This window comes from Mustela nivalis, assembly GCF_964662115.1.
Source record: "Mustela nivalis genome assembly, chromosome: 10".
In the NCBI taxonomy this organism is placed as follows: Eukaryota; Metazoa; Chordata; class Mammalia; order Carnivora; family Mustelidae; genus Mustela; species Mustela nivalis.
The window spans coordinates 105,210,945-105,238,023 of NC_139029.1; the positions used below are offsets into that span (position 1 = coordinate 105,210,945).

Sequence of the window (27,079 nt, forward strand, 5' to 3'; positions counted from 1 at the left end):
TTCTTCAGAAGTAAAAACAGAGAAGTTTTATCTAATGAAGGTACTCCCATTTAGTTACACGTCTGAAACATAGCCCTCAAGCCTAATGGAGACCAGGAGAGTTTGCTGAGGCAAGGACACAAGGGGCAGCTACTCCAGAATCTGTTACCTGTGAACACCAGTCACGCTCTCTTCCACAATGCCTCGGATCTTCTTAAACACGTTTGGATACTTCTTATAAACCCAGTGGGTTAAGTCTCCCCCATCATCCAGGATCTACAGAACAGCCAGAAGACTTCTATGGGCATTCAGGCTGCTAGAGCTGGGGGGAACTTTGAACCCACTTTCTGTTCTAGTAAGAGAGCCCTGTATGTTTTGGAGGAGCACTCCTCAGAGCTCCTTCGAACAGGTTTAGACAGTGGAAACACAGTCAAATCTGTTGGTGTAGAATGGTTAAAAGGATTCCTAAGTTTGTTCTTGGCTATAGTGAAGAGTACTAGGCTAATCACAGACTCGTTTTTAGTCTAGAGTCTTGAAATATATAGCTCTGTGGGATGCAAAAGGCGAGCTGGGGCAGGAAGGAAAGAAACCAGAATTCTACTCCAAAGAGGAACCACATTATTTCTTTCTATTTCATTCTGCTGTGTTTGAGCCACAAGTGTTCACTTTAGTTTTACCCTTCCCCCACCTTTCCATTCAGTACTCAGACCCATTCTGAATAGGTACTGAGCTAAACACTCTGACAACAAAGTAAGTGTATCAGAACATACATCCAAAACATATTTAGGGAACCATGCTTTGAGGGAAAAAAGGAAACAAATCTATGGTCAAAGTGTGGGATGAATATACATCATTACCATGTTAGCTTGCCAACCATCCATGTTCACACAGCGGTCAATACACCACCAGAAGTCATCTTCTGACTCGCCCTTCCAGGCAAACACGGCAACTCCTGTGGGGATGGGAACAAATCAGCTCACTCCTCCTTCTGGGAGTCTGCTATACCAATACCACTTTCTGAGATCCATATGAAGAGGAAAAGGACTACAGGAACTATGTTGGACAGGAAACAACTCTGAAAGGGCAAAAAGTCAAAATGGCACCTGTGGTTCAGAATTCGGTAACAAATTTAAGAGATTTTTGTTTTTTTAGAAGTATTTTGGAACCTTAAATTGTTACTCTCTTTCGTCAGTTTTATACTTGGAACTCTTAACAACCTAAGGAGATAAAGTGAAATGGGAATCATAATAAAGTTGTTCACGGGGCGCCTGGGTGGCTCAGTGGGTTGGGCCTCTGCCTTCGGCTCAGGTCATGATCCCAGGGGCATGGGATCGAGTCCCGCATAGGGCTCTCTGCTCAGCAGGGAGCCTGCTTCTCCTCATCTCTCTCTCTGTCTGTCTCTCTGCCTATTTGTGATCTCTCTCTCTGTCAAATAAATAAATAAAATCTTTAAAAAAAAATAAAAAATAAAGTTGTTCACTAGAACATTATTTGTATTAGCAAGAATCTTGGAACAACCTAAATGGTCAACATGAGTAAAACAATGAAGAAAAATCATGTGGCCGTATGATTATTACGAATGATGCTTTCAAGAAGTTTTCAGGGACATGGAAAATTTCTTCTGAAAGTGTTATGTTTTAGGTTATAAATTATATATTGAGACTTATTTATTTCTGTAAAAAGTCAATAGAAAAAAGGAAAAATGTGTAAAATATTATCCCTGTGCAGTAGGATTATTATTATTATTTGGAAATTCCTAAATTTTCTGTAATGAACACCAGAAAAGAACAAGAAAATCAAGAGCATTATAAAGTTGCTCTCTGAGGATCCCAGGGAGATGGTAAATCCTTTAAGAAACCTCACAACGATTTTCTTCTGAACATTTTTACAGTAAAAACTGTTTCAAGCTGAGCTGAACTTATAAGTAGTCCATATAGTTTCAATACAATATGGAACACCAAATTATCTAATGAGCTACTAGTACTAAAGGCACTTCTTACTTGTGTGCCCTCAAAAGCGATGAGCCTTTGGTGAAAAGAGATAAGCTGAACTCCTATACCTCACACAGTTTAACATTCCTCCTTGTTCACTTACCATTAGAATTAAGCATCTCCCCATATAATTAAGATTCTTTTCAAAGGTCATTCTTTATGATCGTATCAGGGATCATACCCATTTTCTTCCTGTTGCTATTCTTATTACCCTCCAAAGTTTTATAGCCTCTAGACAAACACGTAACCATAAAGATAGTTTTGATACGTAGATATTTTACTTAAATAATTATTTTGAAGCACTGTTGGTGAAAAAGGCTAAACTTACCAGCCTCGGCCAGGGCCGCAGCCACTTCGTTCTGAGTGGAATAGATGTTGCAAGCAGACCAGCGGCACTGAGCCCCCAGGGCACAGAGTGTCTCAATCAACACCTGCGTAGACATACGGGAGGACAGAGTGAGAGAGAGGAGGGCCGGGTGGAAGCAGCACACAAGGGGACCATGCCCAGCAACTCTGCAGCAACTAGTGCTACACTGGGAAGTTGTAAGAGGGTATGGTCCAGTGAGGGAGCCTACTGCTATCTAACTTTACCCCAAAGATGTGTTCCTAAAAGTCTTAACATCTTCCTAACAGTCGTATTTTTGCAGATCTAGCTCTCCCTGAGTCAGGTCTGTAAACATAGGTTGTAACTATACACAGAGTGGAAAACCCCATTACTGTGTAACAGGAGGTCCCACCTAATAGTCATTAGCATTTGGAGATTGGATAGACAGGAAAGGAAAAGCAAATTTTAAAAAAAGTTTATTTTTCCCCCTCATCAGAAGTCCCTCTTTAGTATCCCAGCAAACTCACCGCTGTCTGGGCTGTGATGTGTGTACAGCCCACTATTTTAGCACCAGCCAAGGGCTTCTCCCCCTGAGCACGTTTCCTGAGTGAAATCAGAGCAGACATGTCTGTGAAAGAACAGAGGATTTGAGCTAGGTCTGCACTAGCAGTATTACCAATTTCTGCCCCAGCAACATCTAGGGGTGGTCTAGATCTGTTGAGATATTGCAAGATAAGGTAGAAACACCAAATTTCCATGATGACTGGCAGCTTCAACAGCAGAAAGACAGTTGGGGAGTTGTTATTCAACTGCTTGGAAATTTCTGTCTTCCTGCAGAGGACTGAACAGAGAATGAATTCTCACATCTGGTCAAAATGGAGAGTGAATCTCATCATTCACTTGGGAGGAGGGAAGTTGTTATGGCATTGGCTAAAGGACTCCTAATCATCAAACCAGGAAGGATATCTTCACCCTCAGCAGAAGAGCACTTGCTTTTTTTCTATGCATCCTAACCCCATTCTGTCAGTCTGTTTGGTTTTGTACTTACCCCCAGCAGAGAGCACACCTTTAGTGTGAAAGTAACAAGAGTAAAAAGACCTTATCAGGAGTGGGGTGGGTGGGGAAAACCAAGATTTAATGGACTGTCAGTCACTTTCACTCTTGCTCCAGCAGAGGGTGCTAAGGACCAAAGACCAAAGAGACACTGGTCACCACATCCTTAGCTGAAAACCCTCCCACATCTGCTGCTTCTGGAAAATGTGGGTCTCTGAGATTGGCAGCTGTGGTAGAATCCCGCAGAACTAACCACCATGTAGTGATCCAGGACTTGCTGAGTCCACAAGGAGATCTCCGAATATGGTGTCATGGGGGAGGAAAACAGAAACTGCTCTGTGTAATTACTACGTGCTGAGAACAGGAAGCAAGGAGAACAAGAACCCTGGGGCTCAAGCTGCACGCAGAGAGATCTGCTTATACAAGAGCCCAGAATGTTGAATTTTTCAAGGTGACTTTCAAGTGTCAAGTTGTTTGTGGATCCTGATGACCAGCAAGTGGGTTGCTTCTGGTCCCCTACCCACTCCCTTTCTTTACCTTGCTCTGCAATCTCAATCTCCCGGCGTCCAAATTCTGCCTGCTTGATGTTCTTCACACAGAAATTGCTGCTGCCCTTGGAGTTGGTCTGCTGTTTCTCTCGGGGGGAAACCTCATCATCAGAGCTATCTGTGTAGGACGCAGCTAGAGCCAGGAGAGAAAAAAATAAGGACAGAAAATCCTCAATGGCCCTAACTCCACAAAGTGTACTCCCCCCAAGGACTCTCATTTAAGTTAAGCAGACTCAGAACTGGAGCCACCTTTTACACTACTCTCAGGTCTCCCTCCTCAGAGTCTAATGGATGAATGACATTGTTGTGGATCTCTCAGTGCTGGAACCCTTTCTTTCACCCTGATGATACCCTACCCTTAGTCCCTGTAACGGGAAGCTACAGAGCCCACTCCTGCACCAGCTCTATGGATCCCAGCTAATAGGGGCACTGGGTCCCACTGTGGATTGGAACGAGACATGGCGAAGATGGAAGAACACTTTAGGGCATGTAAGGAACACCACTGCTGTAGAACACTGGTTCTACATCTACAGCATTCATCAGAATCATGTGGAAGGTTTGTTAAAATACAAACGGCTAGGCCCCACCGCCAGAGGTTCCCAATCAGCAGATCTCGGGTGGCACCCAAGAATTAGCATTTCTAACAAGTCCCCAGCTGTTGCTGCTGTTGTTCAGAAGACTGCACTCTGAGAACTAGTAACACGAATGACAGTGCTAAGAGAATCTTATAAGGGATTTTACACTAGGCTGTGCTCAAGGAATACAAAGATGGAAAGAAACGACTCAAAAGGTGAGTGAGTAGCTCTGGTTCTACTGCCAGCCCTGAGATCACTCAGTATGTTCAACTTTAAAAAAACCAGCTTCACATAAAGGCTAAAAATGTCCTTTCAGATAGATGTGTAGGGGGACATAGAGTAAACATTCCCCTACTCTCAAATCACTTCTTTCCTCTCTGAATCAACGAGTGGTTCCCGATCTGTCTCTGCCAGTGTATCAGGTCTCTCTCACTGTCTTCCACACACTGCTAGCCAACACAAATACTCCCAAAGGTATCTGTCTCACCAGACAAATGAACTAGATCACAAAATTAAAAAAAAAAAAAATGCTCTGATAAGCTCCTCTTAATACATGGACATCAAGATTTTTGAGAACTTTGCTAAAGCTTTCTTCACTCCCTCCTTCCATCTTCCTCTTAGAGCCCGGCTTTTCACAATGAATTCTCTCTTTGCTGGAATCGGTCTGCTTATCACTCCTACTCTTTCATGTATCTGTCACTTCAAAACACCTTTTATTTTTGACAGCCATTATGTTTTGAACCTCTTCTTGCACACATGCCACAGTGACTCTGAATATTCACTTATTTCAATACTTAACCCTGTAGACCACCATTTGCTCTTATCTGCTTATCTTATCCAAGCTGGGTTATCTGTGGCATGGGGCAGAAGACACTTTTTAAAAAAATGCATTTACTTTTAAAAACAAAAACAAAAACAATCCTTTCCCCTCAAAGTCCAGTCCTTAATGTTAACAACACCATATAAACAGTATTCTGGCAAAGTCATTTATGGAGATGGCAAATATCTTTGCTGAAACTAATAGCAATCTACGACCTTGGGCAAGCCTCTTAAACTCTTAAATGTTTCCTCAGTTGAACAGTGGGGGTGGGGTTATATCAGACACCCCTGTGGATCTTCCAGTGTCTACTCTGCTAGTACTCAAATCATAACTTCTACATCCCGAACCACGCTAACTTTCCAGTACTCCATGTAAAGTTGAGGACACAATTAAAAAAAAAAAAAAGCCTACTTAGATAGGATCAAATTAGGAGAGGACTAAAAAGAAACAGAGCTGGAGCCACATTATCATACTTGAACCTCTCCTACTCCAGAGGTGAACAGGGGAGGGCACTTCAACATAAAGGGTAACCTAGCAAATAAAAAGGAGCTAAAATACTCACTCTTCTTGTTACCAATCAAGCAGTCTTAGAGCCAAGAAAGAAAAAGACAGGTGGCAGGGTATATCTTAAACAACAGAGTTGGAAATTATGCTTCCAAAGTACACCTCTTTTTCAAGGCCAGTTCGATCAGCCAAAATAGAATTGATTTTCTCCCTTTGTGATGTGGGTGGAGAAACGTGGGAATGGGAACTGGCCCAGCACTACCAAGCAGGCACTGGCCACAGACCACACGCAGAGACAGCCAGGGGAAGAGAAATCTCCGGATGACAAAAGCCTCCCCAGCTACAAGCCTGACTGGGGACATTCTCATTGCCCAAGTGCTAATCATCAGCTCTCAGCACAAAGATGGGAAGTACTTTCAGATTCTAGATAAGTAAAGTACAGTGGGCAGAGAACTAGATTAAGACTCTGGAACTGGGAAGGGAGATCAGTGTGGACATAAGTTCACACCTACCTGAACTGTAGCTGTCCGTGGAAGACTGGGAGATGGAGCGAGACAAAGATCGGCGGCCTGTCTTGGTGGGGAATTTGGTGAACTCCTGCATGTCATCAGCAAACTGGATTTGCTGTAAGAGGAAGACGAACAATTGAAAATTTACAACAGGAATTCTAGGAAATGTTCCATTTTTTAAGGCCATGTATTTCCTTCCCTAAAACCCAATGTTACTACATAGTTCCTACAAGCCAGCAATTCTCAGACTAGAGTGAGGGTGGGCGGAAGTTATTGCTGACTCCTCCCCAAATGCCAATTACTGCTTCTTTCCAATTGTTGTAGAATTTTGGGGTGGGGGGGAGCTCAAGACCGAACTTTTTTAAGCATCTGTCCAAATTTCACAAATCTTTCTTCTCACATTCCATGAAGTTTTCTTTCTTCTTACAAACTTGACAGGCTCTTTACCCTTCCTCCCAACTCTACCAAAAAAATACACAATCTCATAGTGCTTCTGCTTTTTTTTTCCCCCAAAGGATTCTCTTGAAGCACATTCTCATCCTGAAATTAGCAATGGTCCTGTTGTTTGAAGAAAATTATGGAGTTGCCTTGAAATGGTGATAGGCACTGGGGTGCCAAGTCAGAGTCCAATGATACTTATACTTCACAAAGCCATGCAGTATGCCCAGAACTTTCCACATCCAATAAAATACTGGCATACAATAATGCATGCGAAATTCAAAAAAATATATGCACTCCACAGTAAAATCTAACTAATTAGGACAAATTTGAAGCAGAAAATAAATGACTTGGTAAAATCTTTATTAAAAACTTCATTAAATGAAATACACCAGAAGTAGGTAATTGTTTGAAGGATACTTGGAAAATGGGCTTTAATAAATGGCAAATACCTTATAATTAATGTAACTCAGAAACTTAATGGATGCTTCTAAAATGTATGAAAACATTTTATTCTATTAAATGGTTTAAACCTTCCTCCTGAATGCTGATAAACCCTTTAAAATACAAATAAACTTCAGCCTCCTGCAAAACAGAACAGTTTGAGACTATGAATTGAGATTCTCCTCACAATCTGACTAAATCTGAAAAGGTTCCCATGGAGAATTCATTAAGCTAAGTCTTTAGCAGATAACTCTGGAAATATAAAAGCTATTACAGATTAAAATCTTCTCCCCATAATGCTAGCAACATGGTTATAGCCACTCTGAAGCCAGAACAGTAAACTGCTTGTTTGTTACAGCGGCAGTATAGGAATCAGGCGTAAAAGTGCAACACAGAAAAAGAACTCAGTAAATAAAAAGCATTCAGTCTAAACAACATACACGACACCAGAACTTGATTAACAAGTATCTTTATACATCCTAAGCAGCTTTTTTAGTTTAGTTGCTAAATCTTAAATAATTTAAATGCCAAAAGCACAGTGCCTTTCAAAACAACCAACAAACCAACCAACCCACCCCACTCTTTGGGAGCACCTGTGTGGCACATTTGGTTAAGCAACCAACTCTTGCTTTCGGCTCAGGTTGTGATCTCAGGGTCATGAGATAGAGCCCTGGCTCCATGCTCAGCATGGAGTCTGCTTGTTTTTCTCTCCCTCTGCCCCTCCCATCACATGCACTCTTTCTCTCAAATAAATAAATCTAAAAACAAAACAACAAACCCACTCGAAGTGGCCACAGGTCAGCATGTGCCCTTAAGAGCGGATTTCCCACTGCATGTTCACATGACTTCTGCAGTCAGCAAAGCCAGTTTTACTGAAGAGATTTATCCAGGACCAAGGTAATGACTTTCAAAACCAACATGCAGTTCTTTTGGTGGGAGAAAAAATACAGTCAAGAGACCATCAATGCTTTTTAACACCCTGCAGAGGCAGCCCTTCCTCCATCAGCCTCCTTGTTCCTGGCATAGGCAGTCTAGTCGGAAGCTACTCTTTTCTCTTGGCTGCTATGATTCCCTCCCCTGTTCATCTTTTTTCAAAAGGCTCTGGGCACATTCCCAGACACCACCTACCTGGTGGTGGCGGGGGTGGGGGAGGGAAATGCAGTAACATTCGCAGTTTCTTAAATAAAAAAAAAAAAAAGGAGAGAGCGGGAGAGAGAGGTGGCTGTGGCAAGATAGAAATGTTTCTGCAGCAACCTAAGAACTGATTTAATAGTCGTAATCCTACCTTGTATTAACAAAGCTCATCAGTAGTCTACAGCTTAGCAAAATCTTTCCCATCTAAAAATATTAGGCTGTGTTGCAAGCAGCTTACTGATCAGTGCAGTACCCCATCTCTCAAATAATGAATATGTCCATATTTGAAGTGGGCAGACTGTTCATTCAAGCCATGGCATGGATGGGTGGCTGTCTATTCTTGGAGCTCTCTGATATTTTCACTGCTTACAGATAAGGTGGTCCAGCTATATGAAGATGCCTGATCACCGTGTCCCTCACCCCGCCCCAACTGCGTGCTGAGGAGAACCCAGATCACAACTTATGCTCTGCCAGTGCCCACCAGGCCTGCTTGCTCCAGGGCGGCCTGACAGCCTGCAGCTCTGTTTTTCTTTTTAAGTACGGCCTGGAGCTGGAGCTGTTCACCTTCACATTGTAAACAAAGACACTGCAGTCAAGAGCAGGGTTTGAATATTACCTGTTTTTCTCTCTAGTGAAACCAGATCTCAGCAACAGCCTTCTAAGTTGGGATGGCTTCACCCCACTTACACAAATATGATCATTTAGGTAAAAACAAAATCTGAAGATGGCTGCAAAGCTGTTCTGTTTACATTACTTCCTATTATCATCATTTCTTCCCATCAAAATTAAGTCTCCACTGGTGTACCTCAGTGCTTCTTCAAAGCTGTTATCTTTAAGGAAGGCTAGTTCTAAATAGGATGTGGAATGGGAAAGGGAGAGCGAAAAAGAGATAAGGTAGCTGGAACTTCAAAAAGTATCTGAAGGGCGCCTGGGTGGCTCAGTGGGTAAAGCCGCTGCCTTCGGCTCAGGTCATGATCTCAGGGTCCTGGGATCGAGTCCCGCGTCGGGCTCTCTGCTCGGCAGGGAGCCTGCTTCCTCCTCTCTCTCTCTCTGCCTGCCTCTCTGCCTACTTGTGATCTCTCTCTGTCAAATAAATAAATAAATCTTTAAAAAAAAAAAAAGTATCTGAAAATCAAAAAGTCCTATGTTAAAGAACTATTTTGTGTTTGAATACTCACCATCCCATAAACAGACTTACCCACACCAAGCACGCCAGTGTTTCATTCTTGAACTAATATTACAACTGAGAAAAGTTAGAAGGTCAGATTGACCCATTCTCCAAATAGCACATCCAAATACAGAAGTCTATTTGGCGTGCCTTAAAAACTCAATTAAATATCAGGCCAATTCAATGTGCTATTTTAAAGCACCCATTCGAAGGGCTCAGTGGGTACAATGGTTGACTCTCTTCCATGTGACACTGAAAAGGATGAAAAGAAGCTTTCCAAAGAATCTGGGATCTGGTGCACCCACCACCTGGTGGGTAAGTGTGGTGACAAGCGAGCTGAAAGAACTGCTGTTTATAATTTATGAAGAAAAAGGGATCACAGGCAACCCAAAACAGTTATCAGCCTCCAGGGAAGACAAACTGTTTAATACTATTCATTCGATTTATCCCAACTGGTTTTTACCATCAGAAGCTGAAAAGTTTACTTCCACAAACACATGTTCTACCTACCCAGATGTTAAATAATAGCTTAGCCACACTTCCTTCCCAGGTCCCACCCAATCTTGCTGTCTAGCTCCTGAATCCCCGAGAACTGAAAGCCATCAGAATTGCACTATGTATAGCCAAGGGATGATGATCAGGATAATACTCATGGAGTGTTACATTCTTTTCGTCAACACATTTGGGAGGCACCGACTAAGTACCCAGCGCTATCCCAGGGAAGATCTATGAAAGGAAATAAGAGCCCTTACAGTCCATAGATTTCATCTACTGAGAGGGTAACCGTAACACAAATGGCCATCACAGAATTTTACTGCTTCTTGAGGAAGAGCCTAGATATTGCAGTCTAACAGTCTTATCTGGATATTGTTCAGCTTAGGGCTCCAAAATTCAGAGGTTAGGCCAGACATCTTAAGAAACTTGTGATTTCACATGCTATCTAGCAGCTTTTAATTTCCTCAGAAAGGTTTCCTCCTAAGGGTGAAGGATAGACTCAAAGGTAAATAGCAATCATTAGGAAAACAAACCATTAAGAAAGCACAGCTTAGAAGTGAGTAGAGGGACTGGTCTATCTTTCTGCTGGGGAGTATGTGAAGGGCCAGTATCCCCCCTTCTGGTACACGACTGATCTTCTGAGGCATTCCCAAATTTATATGATCTGTCCCACTGTCTCCTCCAGCATACTGTATGTGCAGAATTTTCTGCATATTTCTCAGCTAGTACTTAGCAACTGAGCAAAAAGATGACTATCAGAAGGTAGAAATTTTAATAAGGTCAATTACTAAGGTGTTGTAACACCTTCCAGGATTCCTACATCTTTTCTAATCCCTCTTCCACACATCTTCTGGCTAATGGATTCCTTCTTCTATAGAATCTACTCTCATCTGCTCTCTTTTCAAAGGGAAGGAAGAGGGTATGGCTATCAGCCTAAACAAAACAGGTGCAAGATCTTGCCTTGATACTTACCACTGATCAGTCTGATTCCATTTCGGATGAATCCAAAGAAATAGTTATCAATAAACACCAATATTTTGGTACAAGAACTATGTAAGTCTGCACATCTATCACACCTTCAATTAGGTAAAAGAAATTTCCCAAAGAAGAAGGGTATCCTCTTCCCAACGTGCTGCTCCCAGGTACACCACCAGAAAATAATTTATCTCAAGGGACTCCATCTCAGGCCACTGAGTTGAATCCACAGCCTCCTTCAGTCACTTCTTCCACTCCCTAGTGCAGAAACCAGTCTTCTGAGACTCAGCAGGTTTTGGCTGCTCCCTGTCCTCCTTCCCTGTCTCAAGTTTCTTAAGTTCTCAGTTTCCCCAGATGGGGCCTGAGCTGGGTGGGGGGCGGGGGAGGGTGACAGCAAGCTGACTAATCACAGCACATATCTCCCTCCACCACTCCACCTATCTCTCTCAAGGGTAACAGGATATAATATGCACATGCACATGCACGTGTACACACACACACACACACACACTGCCAGAATACACTTCTGGAAGAAACAGTGTTTTCAAAAATGGGACTTAACTTGATCTTTCATCAATGCTGGTGGGAGGAAGGGGTGAGGCAACACCAGGGCTCACACTGCCTAGTCACTTAACCCGTGAGGAAGGAACATAAAGCTTGAAAACCTCTGCCAAAGAGCAGTCTTACCCTTATCAACTACTCCCCCACCCCCCACCCTTCTTATGAGACAATGTACCTCATGGATTTCTATTAGCTCCTATGTTGTATCCTACTCGTTATGTTGTATCCTACTTATACAATGAGTAGGATACAACATATGTATTTTTAATATATACATTAAGTATAAATATAAATTGTGTGTGTATATATATATTTTTATTTCTATTTTATTTTATTTTTTTTGTAGAGGTGACTGAAGAAATCTAGATTCCTGGAACATATCCATGACTTCAGTGATACACGCAAGTTCCCTTTCAACTCACTCTCCACCCCCACTGTCCCATTTTCCCAACTTTATTCTCATTTTCTACATGTAAACACTTCAAAAGAATAGTATAATAAATACCTGTATACCCTCCCTCTACACTGAATCCTCCCATTTCCAAAAGCTTCTACCTCTGTATATATACACATGCATCCTTTCAAGTGATCCTGCCAAAAAGATTGCAAACCTGAAAACTCACCAATCAATTCTTCAGAATGAATCTTCTAAGAATAAGGATATTCTCTTACAGAACCACAGTAACATTCTCATACTTTTAAGAATATTAATAAGCCTATATCATCCAGGCTGTGGTCAAACTTCTCCAATTATCTCAAGAATACCTTTCATGAAGATATGGTATGTGCACAAGGGACTATTACATGGTCATAACAAAGAACGACACCTTGCCATCTACAGCAACCACAGGGTATTATGCTAAGTGAAGGGAGTCCGAGAAAGACAAATACCATACAATTTCACTCGTAAGTGGAATTTTAAAAAGCAAACAAGAAAAAAGAGACAGGGGCACCTGGGTGGCTCAGTGGGTTAAAGCCTCTGCCTCCGGCTCAGGTCATGATCCCAGGGTCCTGGAATCGAGCCCTGCATCGGGCTCTCTGCTCCGCAGGGAGCCTGCTTCCTCCTCTCTGGCTGCTTCTCTGCCTACTTGTGATCTCTGTCTTTCAAATAAATAAATAAAATCTTAAAAAAAAAAAAAGACAAAAACACACTCTTAAGTACAGAGAACAAACTGGTGGTGGACAAGAGAAGTGGATGGGAAGAGAACAGGGAAATAAAGAGGATGAAGACTTCACTTGATGAGCACTGAGTAATGTATAGAACTGTTATATCACTGTACACCTGAAATTAATATAACACTGTGTTATTCACACTTGAGCAATTAAAGAAAAAAGAATCTTTCATAGTTATAGACCCAAATGCCTCCCCAACTCTTCCAGCCAGGATGGAATCAAGGTTCACTAAATGCATTTGGCTGTTGGGTTCCTTTAGTATCTGGTAATCTAGCACAGCTCTCCTGCTTTTATTTTATTCCCCTCTGCGGTATTTTTTTCCTGGAAGAGTACAGGCCAGTTGCCTTATGGAATCTCCCTTATTCTGAATTTTTCAGATTAGTTCTTTCCTGTAAATTGGAAGTTCAGTTTTGAAGTTTGACTTGGAAGAGATTAAAATTTTGGCAAGAATATTTCATAGCTAACATTGTATACTTTGCATCGTATCAGGCAGCACATAACATCAGGTTCTGCCATGATCAGTGACACCAAGCTGAACCCTGGGTTAAAGTGAGACCATCAGTCTCTGAAAGGTATATTTTCTCCTTTGCAAGTAAAGGTTAAATTGTGGGGTGTTATTTTTCAGTCTGTGAATATCCTGTTCCCTAGTGACTTTACCATCTGTTCATAATCCTTGCCTGAACCAATTATATTGGGGGGGGGTGTTACAGAATCATGGTTTTTCCCCTATCATTCTTTGCACATACATTAACTGGCATTACTTTTGTAAAGAAAAGCTTTTCTTCTCCTTCTTTTACTTTTTTCTTTACTTGTCATTCATATTTTTATTTATTTAATCTGTTACACTAAATTATACAAGGAGTACACTCAATGCTCCAGTTGTCCCAAACTGGGCCAGGGGGAGTCTCCTTCAAGCTGACTCTTCTGTTTAAGCGCTTCCTTCCTTTCTGGCACAAGATACACTAGATTCACCTTGTTCTTTCTCTGCTTCAGACCTGGAATCAGCCATTTCTCCAAGAAGCCCATATTTCTTTCAGTGAGGAATGTTATATTAAAACTAGTTTCTGAGTATATAAATTGAGCTAGTTGTTATTAGAGGTGTCAGTGCTAGTAAGTTCTTTTATGGGACAGAGAAATCTTTTTGTTTACTCATGAGTTTATATTGGTATTTCCATTTCAAATTTAACATTGTCTTTTTAAAACTTTCAATTTTCCTATTTGTATTTCTTTCCTCTTATGATGACAGTCTTGGTCTCTAATAGCAATCATACACTTACTTGTTTTATTCTGTAATACATCTAAAACAATTTCAAAATCTTAAGAGTAATATTACTAACAACATGCTACACAGTAAAGTATCAATATTTTACTGAAGTTCTTTTTGTCTTTAGAAAATACCTCAAAGGATGTATAGTTCAAGTATGATTTCCTAGGTGATTATATAATCAATTTGATATGTAGTTATTCATTTGTTTCTATTAACAAGCAATTATAAGGTTTCCTTTTTTCTCTTTAATTTTTTGATATTTTATGAAACACACATCTCAAAGTTTTAAAGGTATAGTCAGAGATGTCTCTCTGCCATTTCCAACTCCACCCCCCTCCCCCATCACCATTTTCATTGGTTTCTGGTTTATGTTCATTTCTGGAGATAGAAAAAAAAGTATATATTTATACTCTTATTTTCCTTTTCTTACCCAAAAGCCAGAATGCTAAAATATTCTGCACCTTGGTTTTTTTGTTTGTTTTTTTCCACTTAGGAAATCACTTTGAATTGGTTCAGAGTATAAGAATCAGTAATTCTTCTTTTTTTTTAATTAAGGTTTTTTTATTTTATTATTTATTTATTTAAAAAATTTTTTGACAGACAGAGATCACAAGTAGGCAGAGAGGCAGGCAGAGTGAGAGGAAGAAGCAGGCTCCCCACTGAGCAGAGAGCCCGATGTGGGGATCAATCCCAGGACCCTGGGATCATGACCTGAGCTGAAGGCAGAGGCTTTAACCCACTGAGCCACCCAGGTGCCCCAAGAATCAGTAATTCTTAAATGCTGGGAAGGACTGCAGGTTACTACTATTCACCTTATATGTTTTTAATAAAAAGTCATTAACCTAAAGTCAACCTTGACTTTAAATAGAGCTCAAAGAAATTAAACTGGCAAACCTCACTGAATGGTATGCTGGGGTATTCTTTAAGATGAAAATTTGTCAAATGCTTATAAATAGGTAAAGCTGTACACATGAAATGAATTTTTATGCAAAGAAAAGTTAATAGCAAATGCAAGCAATCTATCAATGGACAGATCTAGAAGGAAGATGGAGTTTCTGACATTTTGGAAGGTGGCCACACAGACTGAGTAAATGCCATCTGTATAATTTCTTAGCCTGCCAAGAAGGAGCAAGATTGGAGATGTATAAAAACAATTCTTCCTTCCTTGATCTGGAAGTTTAGTTTACATGAAAGTGAAAACCAACTACATCTGAAAATTCAAAGCCTCTACACATACTTGTTTGAGTGACTGAGTCCCACCTGTAAGTCAGAGCAACTTTGAGGAAAGCTATATCCACTGAGAGGTGCAAGACATGCAAATCCTTGCCAAACAGTTTACAGCAGAACAACTACAAGCAGTTCCATAAAAGCAGTAGCTGAGTTTACCTAGATGTGCTTTCTAAACTCGAGACAAACACCCAGCCAAGGTTAATAAAACAGAAATCCTATCAGTTTTTTAGTTACTATCCATTGCTTCCCATAAAGTATAGGCTCAAGGGAGCAAAAAGTCATCAAAACTCAACATTAAATAAAGATATTAAAGCCCTAATACTGAACAGTGACTATGTAGTAACAGGTATTGTATCCAAATGTGGGTGGGTTAACAGGACCTTTCAGAACCACTCCGCAGACACATAGTTTCAATTTCAAAAAACAAGGTAAAATCACTTTTTAAAGATTCAGCTGCAGGTGGCTTTAGCTTCCACAGCTATTAACAAAACAGAAAATATTAAACTTCTAGGAGACTAGAGACACAAGGACAAGAATGTGACCAACGGTTACATCAAAAACATAACTATATTTTTCATTCTAGAGCAGTAATGTTTGCCATCTCTTCCTGGCTTTCTAACTTGAGATGTGTAAGTTCATTTTTAGATAAAAGTCTCAGGATGAAATCATGACCTCAGATAAACCTGTAAGAAAGAAAATGGTGAAAAGAATTGCTGGCTGTAATGTCTCTGGAGCTATTTAAAAATAAGTACTACCCAGATACCTGGGTAGCTCAGTTGGTTAACTGTCTGACTAGATTCGGGCTCAGGTCATGACCTCAGGGATCAGACCCTACATTGGCTCTTTGCTGGCTGTGGAGGCTGCTTAAGATTCTCTTGCTCTCCCCTCTCCTTTCCCCGCCACCCCATGTACTCGCTAAGTCTCTCTCTCTCTCAAAACAAACAAACAATAAACAAAAAGCAAACAAAAAGCAAACCAAAAACTCCAAACACACCAAAAACCCCCAAAACAAAACTACCTATTTGCTCCAGAATGAATACAGGATAATCCCCTCACTCTATTTCCCAGACCAGAATACAAAAGTGGAGCTTTCCTGACCCATGACTTTCTTAACGGTCATTTCTCTAATGAGTAAAGTGGATAGACGCACAAGGATAAAGATCTCTTGCTTTATGTTGTATCGCAAACTAAAAGTCAAAATCAAATCTGCTATAGGAGGAGTTACTCAGCACGTTTTATCAGTAACAATGCCAGAACATCACTGATCTCAGTATTTTTCAAACCATTTTTGTTTAAATGTTGGCATACAAAGAACAAGTAAAACCACCTGTAAGCATCACATCAGGACTTTTACTTACTGCTGATCATAAATTTGAAATCCACATTTAAACCAGTATTGTAAAAACAAAGGTCCTGTGAACGCCTGTATTCTTTTTAAAAATATTTTTATTTTATTTATTTGGAGAGAGACAGAAGATAGAAAGCACGAGCAGGGAGAGTGGCAGGTTCCCTGATGAGAAAGGAGCCCGACATGATACTCCCAGGACCCTGGGATCATGACCTGAGCCAAAGGCAGAGGCTTAACCAACTAAGCCACTCTGGCATCACCTGAATGCCTAGATTTCTATGACATCTCTAGTTTAAGTACTCTGCTTCAACATCAGTGGCCCACAGATATGACTTCTTTATAGAGGATTCCTTACAGAGGATCTGTATTTTCAAAATATTTTAGAATCTTTGAGTGCAGGATTTGCTCTTCACAGATGAAAAAAAAGAAAAGGGGTGGGGATTAAGTGATTTGCTGAAGGCAAATTTGCTAACAATGCTGAGATTAAAAAAAAAAAAGGAAAAAGCAAGGGAGACAAAAATCCCTACAGGTCCAGTACTATTATCCTTCTTTTAGAATAGGCTGGAATAGCAGCTTTCCCCTGTATTTTCAAGAAGTCAGTTACAGAATAGTCTACTATTGCACGGAAGAACACTTGTGAATCTAGGGATGGAAAAAAATTCTTTCTGTTCCAAAATCTACGTTGATTTTGGGAGAAGTACAATGATGCAAAGAAATATATTAAAGTTGCCAACAAATTGCCTTGAGGAGTATGGTTCCTTGGGCTGGAAAGGGTGAGGAGAGAGTAAGAGACCAAACATTGTGGAAGCAAAAAGTTCTGTGCTGGCATGTATGTCCACTGTCTTCTGGTGGCAGAATGGGGAGGAGGAGAATGCACAGGCAATCTAACCCTGACCCCTAGGATGAGAGAAATGACCCCAAAATGTCTTATAGGCATCAAGAGCAATGTAGAAATTTCATCTGTGTTTATTACACAAGGAGATTTTCAAATTTGGTATGGTTAAAACCAACCAATGATTTTTTTTTTTCATCATCCGGGAAACCTGCTATTTTCATAAGAAATGACCATACTTGAGGGGTGCCAGGGTGGCCCAGTGGGTTAAGCCTCTGCCTTCAGCTCAGGTCTTGATCTCAGGGTCCTGGGATCGAGCCCCACATCGGGCTCTCTACTCTGCAGGGTGCCTGCTTCTCCTTCTCTGCCTGCTGCTCTGCCTACTTGTGATCTGTCTCTCTCTGTCAAATAAATAAATAAACTCTTAAAAAAAAAAAAAGACCATACTTTAAAACATGCAACAGAGAATACATTTTAAATGTGTTTTTTAAGGCAACTTATTTATGTTGTGCACAATGGGAACGTGGGCGTTTTACCTCTCACACACAGCACAATTAGAGTATATGTCCTTAAACTGAGAACTCCACCAGGTCCCTTTCTCACCTGTGGTGTGGTATTCAAAAAACCTACTCCAAGTCATCTTGTATCTTCTAATGTGTCTGAAAGATCTGGCATATTTATAGATCTTTCTGTAAATCTTTCAGATTTTTCCAATACAAAACAAGTTCTCTGACTTTACAACAACTAAAAAATAGTTCTTATATGGTTATTAATTTTATTGAAGTATTCTGGATTTAAGCAATATGATTATTGAATTTTGATTTCATATCTATGGTAGGTATTTAAACTACTCATTTAATGAATGAAGAAAACATTCTGGCTATATGGTTTAGGATAATTTTTCCAAAAACTGAGTAGCAGGTTTTAACTATATAGCTTACATGCTGAATAGAACCTTAAACAGTCCCAGAAGTGAGGTTTGAAATTCCTCTGATCATTCAAAGGGCTTTTTTAAAAATAGAAAATAAATTGGTGGTATGATTCTATTCCCCTAGATTAGGGAGCTTTGGTTTTTAATGGATCATTAAGCAAACATCGAGACATCCATATATTAACAGCAGGTTGGAAGGTTTCATAGCAGATCAGCTTTTCCATATGCTGGACAAACTGGAGCAGTTACAACTGAATCATCTAGAGCCTCCAGTCTCCTTTGGCGGGGGACTGTGGGGCCTGTTCTTTAATGGGCTCTGAATGTACAGCATTTTGGCTTAGAAGGCCTTGAATACAGCATTTTCTCAGTGTGGGTCTGGAAAGTTCCCCTTAAATCTCTGGAAAGAGAAACAAGAATTCCCTGTAAAGATCACCCTTCAAGAGGTCTTGATCTGTAGTTATGCTAATGATCAGATTCCAGGGAGGTCAAGGTAGAACTGGCACAGGGCTCTGGGTGCTCACTGTGCTCCAACCTCTATTTTGGCTGTGTCCTTTCTACAAAATTCTTTTCCCAGTGTCCCAAATGAAATTTCATTCATACTTCTGCAGTATATGTTATACATGGTACTAACTCTAAGGCAGGGTTTAGCCATTCATTCAAGTCAAACACCCAGTCTCCCAAGGACAGAGACATATTAATATTGGTATACATAAAGCAAAGCTTGGTCTGCCCTCCCCTTTTTATTCTGAGTTCTGTTTGGTAATAAAGGAATAGTGGCAGACCCTTATGGAGTAAAAAAGAATCTTCTTTTTCCTTTTTTTTTTTTTTTTTTTTGGCGTGGGTCTCAAATCTACTCCCTTTGGCTTAAGGCTACCTGGCTTGCCAACTCAAACACCTTTCTGGGTTCCACCCTACCTTGTTTCCTCTCATCTCTCTCCGGTCTTTTTGCTCCTTGGCTATTTCCTCAGCCCCTCATCAATCAGCTCCTTCTGTGAGGCTGCATGCTGAAGCCAGAATTTCGCTAAAACGTCCTCTCATGATCTTTACAATTTTACTACATTCTTAGTCTAGGAATTGATAATATAAATTATCATGTTAAGAAAATTCTCATCTTCTGACCCAACTTTTAATCCACTGAGTCCAAGAAGCTCAGTCAACCAGAGATCAAGAGGTGGGAATGGGAACAATGTCAAAAACATTCAAAGAGCGCATTCTCAAGAAATGCTATTGGTGTAGTGGAGGCAAATTCCTTGCACTTGCTTTTTTAGAGGCACCCTCAAGTTCTTTACAAATGGCCTTGGCTATGCATAAGAAGAAACTACAACCCAATGTGGCTAGGACAGAACAATCCCAAATATCCAACTCATGGCCTGGCCTGATCCTAACCACCAGGTTCTCAATTCTAGACAAGCGTTCTAGGTTTTTAGCCTGGGTTTATGGATGGGCACCAAGCTGCCAACTCCCCTTATATGTGAATTGTCTCATATATACACATAATATTTACATTAAAATGTGTGTTTATTTTTCTGGAAGATAAACACAGTTCTGATAGGGTTCCAAACCCCAGATGGTTAAGAACCACTACACTTGACTTATGTGACCCAAATAATAACCTCTCAAGAATGTAAACTCCAGAGGATATGGATATTTGTCTTGTTCACTGTTGAATCCCAAGTGCCCAGCACAGGTCCTCAGATATAACAGTAAATGCTCAACCCTGAGCTGATTGAGCTGAATGATTTCTGGTCACAGTCTATGCTGAATATTTTGGAAAAGAAGAGTAACCTTAAGCTATTTTCAGGACCTCTCACATGGGGCACAAGATTTTTCCTCAGTGCCAAAGTCATTCAAGGTAGGTGGGAGCTACATTACCATCCCAGTATCAGATTTCATAACAATTTTGGCCAGTCTTGCTAGATAATATAAAAGACTGGTTCTAAATATGGGATCTTTCAAGTTTAAGTGGTTTCATAAAGCATATACTATCCTATTCTCCACTTGCTCCTATCCCTCAACTCTTACCTATTCTGAATAAGGAGATCTAGGTTAGGGTCCTGAAATGAATGTTTTGAAAAGCTCCCTAGGTGACTGATTTCTTCTGTTCCTTTCACTCCACGAGAAGTACTCATCGAAGACAATCTAAGCAGGATCCGAAAAAGCAAACCCAAGCACAGTGAGTTCACCAGGCTCTTAGAGCAACTGAAGGCACACAGGTAACACAGGTAACAACCGGGTTAGACACAATTCGTTCAGAGATAAAACAAATACGGCAAAGAAGAAGAAAATCTGCCTCTTTAATACTAACTCCATCTGTCAGGTACAGCCAATCCATTAAACAGATCTACAGGGTTTAGGAGAACATGACAAAGAGCTTGTCGTAGGAAGACAGACTGTATTTTTACAATGGCTTGGTCCAAAATCAGTAAGAATTGGCAAGGTGCTCTCATTCCAAACATGCCCAGTGTTCAGCTAATCCCCTCCCTGTGGAGTCAAAAAAGAATGTGCAGAATTCTGAACCCTCTATTCCTCAAATAGGAGGGGTTCCTTCTTCTGAATGCACGGCTTGAAACTAATCTCATCAACTCTCCACTCCTAATTACAAACTAGGTAGACGAATGAGATACCTCCCAACGTGGGTGCTCTCCATCTAACCTTTATGATTTGTAAATATCCTTTACCCCATCTCACAAAAGTCATGCCTCAGCCAACCTCAATTTATTTTCAACTGGCAAATAAGAGCAGAAACCACCCCCAGAGTAATGTTTTCCCCGGGGAAATCCTGGGGAAGGGGTGCAATAAGGTCAGTGCCTCCAGCATGCGTTTTCCCTGGACTTACAATACAGCTTATTACATTTAGAACATCATGTTCCCAACCAGCTTGGTCTCTTTTCTGTTATAAATCTGAAGTAAACAGATTCTACAGCAGCTACAAGTCTGTTACCAAGGCCACTGTATTGATCAGTATAATTAACATTCACAATTCATCTAGTCCAGCATGACAAGCCAGCTGGGCTACTCTCCATAAGAACTGAACACTGGGAATCTTCATGTCTTGCGTGCTAAGAAGTCTGGTGGTCTGAAGCTGGGCCCTAAAAACTTGTAGGAGACTACCTGGTCACCCACAGAAAACTAAATTAGTTACCAGAACAAACACACACATCTGTCTTCTTTACGAAGTGCCTATTTCGACCTCCCAAACTACAGAGGTCTGAAGGTCTCCCTTTCCCCTGAATCCTGCTTACATCACATACTTAGGGAAACAAAACACACAAAATCCTCAATGCCAACTAGAGCCTGATTCCTGGTTAGGACAAGCACTGGCTCAGTTCCCAGAAGACTGTAACTCTGAAGAAGGTGTCTTTCAAAGACAAGGGCATATAAAGCTTTTGAACACGGAGCTCAGCCATTGGTTCAGAAGAGGCAACTAGCGTTGCAGAAGGAAAAGAATAAGAAGTTTGCCCACTGTTGTTTATTACTTTTAGGACTCCAACACAAACTCCAAAATGAAACCGTTCAACTCACTGCCGGCCCTCAAATCCCAAACATCCTAAGAGTAAGCCTCTGCTCCTTAAATCAAGAGCATGTGTAAACCAGAACACCACTTTCAACTTAGGGCAGTGTCCTTAATGCTAAAGGTTTAAAGCTTGGTGGGACATCAAATTACCTTCTCATTACATGTAAGGATATCCCTAAGCTTCTAGCCTACTGCCCTGTGGTTTAAAACTTGGTGGGACATCAAATTACCTTCCCATTACATGTAAGGATATCCCTAAGCTTCTAGCTTACTGCCCTCTGGTTCTTGGCTACTCAGCTAAGAAGCTGGAGGATTTGTATCTCAACAGCCTCCTCCCTTACCTCCTATTTCAGGCATTATAAAGAGATCTACTAGGCTATTGGAAATTATCAATTTCTCACCTGCAGTTTTTGGTATTTCCATTATCACCCACATGAGGGGGATCGAGTTAAAAAAACAACCTTTTGCCAACTGAAAGGGACAGGGAGCCAAAGCAACCAAGTGAGTCCAACTCACTTTCTCCCAGTGATAATCATCTCACAGTATTTTCCTCCATAAACAAGTACTGACAGTACTCCTATGCCAGGCATTGCTATACACAAATGTGAGATATGGTCCTTGTCCTCAGTATGCCTGGGTTACAGAAACCAAATGAAAATTCAGATTCAGGTATTAAGTCAGTCCTGCAAATTAGTTTTGAGAAATACTACACTGAAATCAAACCTATTTTTGAGAGATACAGAGAAACAAGTTATTTTGTTTAGTTTTAATAGTGAGGCATGTGAGTTCCCTAAACACTCCTGAGAATCAGCTCTGAAGCTTTGGAGGCACCACGCTTCACATGAAGGGTAGAGGGTATGAGACAGTGTAAGAACCCCTGGAAGTTGCTGAAATGCTTGTTTCAGTATGCCTAAGTTCCTGAGTTGAACCCTCGAGGCACTGATAATGAGTCTCTTGGGAAGCTGAGGAGCATCCCAAAGAGGGGGCTGGCAAAGAACACCAACAACCTCGGCTTTGTTTCAAGGACAAACTGCAAGTTGGAAACAATCTCAGCAGTTTCTGCATCTGTAAAGAAAAGAGACACTACAGCTGAAAGACCTCCGCTTCTAAATCAGGGTTTTTAACCCAGGATCTACGAATGCGTATCAGGAAGTATCGCAAGTCCTCTGAAACTTACACAAGTTTTTGTGTTGCTGAATCTTCCCAAAGAACTGTAATTTTCATAAGATTCTTAAAGGGATCTATGACTCAAAAGATTAAGAACCACTGTTCTAGAGTTTTTAATCCAGTGACTATCTCAGGAGCATCCCTCAAACTGGCAAAAGGGAAACCTATTTCAGTTCTCTAGTTTCCATACAGACTCACCTACTTGCTGACCTCTCTCCTAAAAGGAGAAACAGAGATGAGGGTGTGCACTTTGAAAATTCAAGGCGAAGAGCTCTTTTCTACATCTCCAAAATAAAGCTAACCATCCTGAGAGGCCAAATAAATCTTTCTCAAGATCTTTGAGAAGGGAGGCGGCCAAAACAGGCAGAACAGAACCATGGTCCCACTTACTTATTCTAATAGGTCCCATTTTTTGGTTTCAGGATCCTAAGATCATGATGAACACAAGCCATAGCCCCAGAACTCTGACTTGAGGTCAAGCCAGTCCTGGGGGAAAGGAATAAAGTAATTCCCATTATGTCCGTGGAAATCTGTGCCCCAAAGGTTCACCTTAATTAATAAGTACCACAAGAGCTGGAAACATTTACAAACAAAACAAGACAAAACCAAACCCAGAACTTCCAAAATCCTGACACTATTCAAACCACAGTGCAATGGACAGCTTCATTCAGGAGATGAAAATGAAACACGGTTACACTCATCTCCTCTGGGCCTTTAACCCCTCCCTCGCTCACTCACCAATTCCCCATCTAGCTCACACATTAGCGTTTCCCTTGGCACCTGGAACATACAGCATGCTCAGCGGGATTCCACTGACGCCACTGTGCACGCACACACTCTTCAAGAAAGAAGAGAAAGGGCTTTTTCTAGTTGGGCAGATTTTCAGATTAACAGAGAACTAAGCCTGAGGCAGGTCCAAGATGAACAGCATGGAACAGTGGGCAGTCCCAAACCCTCCTGCTCAAGCCCTGTTCCACCACACGACTGAGTACCAGGTGTCCACTTTAGCAGCGAACTGGTTTGGGCTGGTGAAGGAGAACATTTTCAGCCCATTAAGCTCTACAGGTAAAGTACAGAGGCATGTCAGCTGAGGTACTGGGACTTCTTTGGCAAGAAAGCAGGAGCATGCTGGGCCAGTCCTACATTTGTGTTTCTTCAAGGTCTTTTCTTCCTCTCAACCACAGGATTCCAAATACTACCTCTTACCAGTGGTTCATTATGCTTTTTCACTTTGTGGTCCGTTTGCATAGTAAATGATTAAGCCCCATTGTATATTGCTAAGTAGCACCAATCATTATACTCATTCTGAGATTAAGGCACCCAACTGAATCCTTTGGAAAAACTGAACAGAGATAGGAAAAAAATGAGACCAGTCTCAGTGTCAACAAAAGCACGGGTGTTCCACCCTAGTTCTGTAATTGCTTCAGAGCAAAGGCCACACACTTCTGCAGGAGAAAATCAGTTAAATGTAATTAGCAGCAGGCTGTTTAGAGCAAAGAGAAAGAGTACCTGAGGGAGGGAGTTGGAATACACAGGGATGGGATCTGATGGTGATTATATAAAAAGATAAAATCACACCTCCAAAGGGTCTTTGGAATTGTTTTATGTAATTCAGGGATTCTAGTTTGGGAAGACTCCCAGATGATTGCAGTTTGAGAAAATAAACTCCTGGACTCAGCTAGCCCACTGTCTGAAAGGCACCCACCTTCCACAGGTGCACTGTGTGATGTGAAGGGGGGGAAAGGGGTCAGGTAGAGCACGCCCCATTTCTATCACAAACTCTAGGTTCTCCCGTTGTCTGCGCACCTCTGAGAAGTCCACTATTTTAGTGTTCAATAGGTTTAAGTCCTACATAAAATAACATTTTTCTCGTGGAAAAATTTTTTCCTGTTGAAAAGACATTCCAACAGAAACATTGTTGTTTTGGCTCTTAATTTAAGACCATTTCAAAATTCCATTTAAACCAGGGTACTTTTCAAAGTTTACAGAGGCAGTCACCACAGCATGGTGGGACAACAGATCTAAACCAGAACTGCACCAGGAACAAAAGCGCTAAGTAAATTTACTAAATGCTAATCCCCTCAGCAATCCTGTATGTAGTACTATCATTATTCCTCATTTTACAGATAAGAAAATGGAGGCTCCACAGATTCAGTCACTTGCCCAAAGTCACATGGTTTTTGGACGCCAGGGACTGAAGGTAAACCCAACTCCAAAAATCAAGTGCTTAATGTACATTGTACTTCTCAGTTTTAGGAACAAAAAGGGGAAGTTAAAGAGATCTTATGTAACAGCTAAGCAAGAGTGGGAGAGCAAGAGAACTACCTGAATGAGTCAAAGGGAAATATGGAATTGTAAGAAAAAAGGTGACCATACTTTTATGTGAAGTTTTAACTGCTTATATTCAAGATGCTGACATCGTTTACTGACAAGGGTAGGAAAGACAATTTGTGGTAAGAATCTTATTTTCAGATCATAACTTCTTTTTTTAAAGATTTTATTTATTTATTTGACAGACAGAGATCACAAGTAGGCAGAGAGGCAGGCAGAGAGAGAGAGAGAGAGAAGCATGCTTCCTGCGGAGCAGAGAGCCCGATGCGAGGCTCGATCCCAGGACCCTGAGATCATGACCTGAGCCGAAGGCAGCAGCCCAAACCACTGAGCCACCCAGGTGCCCCAGATCATAACTTCTTGAGGTGGCAGAGTAAATTTATGAAGTCACAGGCAACTAGAAATCTACAAGATTCTATGTATCAAAATATCCTTATAAGTAACTTCACAAGAATACATAGGGAAACACACACTGGACCCAAATGATACCCCCCCCCCATAAAATAAAACATAACACGACTGTAATCTTGCCAGCAAGGGATCTAGACAATGAACAAATTACAAGATAAAAGTGTAAAGGAACTTAGAACAAAGTAATTTAGAAACTAGTGTCCAACAACCAAATAAGAAAGCGAGATAATCAGTATCTGTGGAGAAATCCAAACATGATCTTCTTACACCCTTGACTTCTGTCCCTAAAACAGCAGCCGTCCTGAAGAGAATCAAGAGATCCTAATAATGTAGAGAAGATAGGAAATATTTACCTATTAAACCTCTTCCTGGTGAATCCCAAGAAGTATTGGTGCAAATTCAGTAACACTGCACCAAGAATTAGCCATAACATAACCCTGATGAGAAGAGGAGCAACCTGCATTCCATCCGACAGGTTAACAGCTAAGTAGGACTCACTAGGGCTCTACTTGCTCTCACTAGCTCAACCTTTTGATAAACTGAGGCTGCTATATGTGCTTTACTCAAAGAATATCCTACAAGCAAAAGTAGTAGTGTGTCTTCTCTTTTCCCCTACTGCTGGTGGTAAAAGTCTGTCTGCATAGATCTTAGGTTTAATGCCCAATGTATCACTCTGGAGAGTACCCCCCCCCTTAAATATTCGGAAGTACAGACTGTCCCCCCAGTAAACGTTTAGAAGTGCAGAGAATAGCAAATGCTCTGACAGGCTTCCAGAGAAGTCGATCTTCTTTGGAAGTTTCATCAAGCTGGAGATTTGGGTTTACTCTTAGAAAAAAATAAAATCAACTCGATACAATGTCTACTTCCAAAGCCCAAGGACAGCTCTCACTCCTGCAATACAAAGTAGCAAAAAGAGGGATAAACACCCAGTGATTATGGGAACTAGCAGGTTTATTTGGGTCTACCAGTAACTGCCAACATTAAACAAGGATCCTCTTTAGTTGCGGCACAATGTACACTACCCTTACAACTAAGGAACCCCTTTTCCAGGGCGCCTGGGTGGCTCAGTGGGTTGGGGCCTCTGCCTTCAGCTCGGGTCATGGTCCCAGGGTCCTGGCATGGAGCCCCTCATCCGGCTCTGTGCCTGGTGGGGGGCCTGCTTCCCTTCCTCTCTCTCTGCCTGCTTGTGATCTCTGTCAAATAAATAAATAAAATCTTAAAAAAAAAAAAAAAGGAACCCCTTTTCCCACCCCAATTTTCCTGGCAATACAATCTGAAATCAACAGTAAACTTATGAACAAGTCTTACCATGTGACTCATACTACAGCTGTTAATACTGTCCCATGAAAATCTCCT

General features: G+C 41.1%; 1 protein-coding gene across 2 annotated transcripts in view; it reads right to left on the reverse strand.

The window, feature by feature from the left end:
* The window catches only part of AHCYL1 (adenosylhomocysteinase like 1), a gene marked incomplete at its 3' end in the record, with an annotated part of 38,631 nt that overhangs the window by 7,848 nt on the left and 3,704 nt on the right, over window positions 1-27,079 (reverse strand). For both annotated transcript variants that reach the window (XM_082687936.1, XM_082687935.1), the window contains exons 2-7: window positions 6,308-6,419; window positions 3,886-4,029; window positions 2,823-2,923; window positions 2,299-2,401; window positions 837-931; window positions 149-255 (exon numbers count right to left, since the gene is read on the reverse strand). In XM_082687936.1, coding sequence (XP_082544062.1) covers window positions 149-255; window positions 837-931; window positions 2,299-2,401; window positions 2,823-2,923; window positions 3,886-4,029; window positions 6,308-6,419 — 662 coding nt within the window. The remainder of the gene's footprint in view (window positions 1-148; window positions 256-836; window positions 932-2,298; window positions 2,402-2,822; window positions 2,924-3,885; window positions 4,030-6,307; window positions 6,420-27,079) is intronic.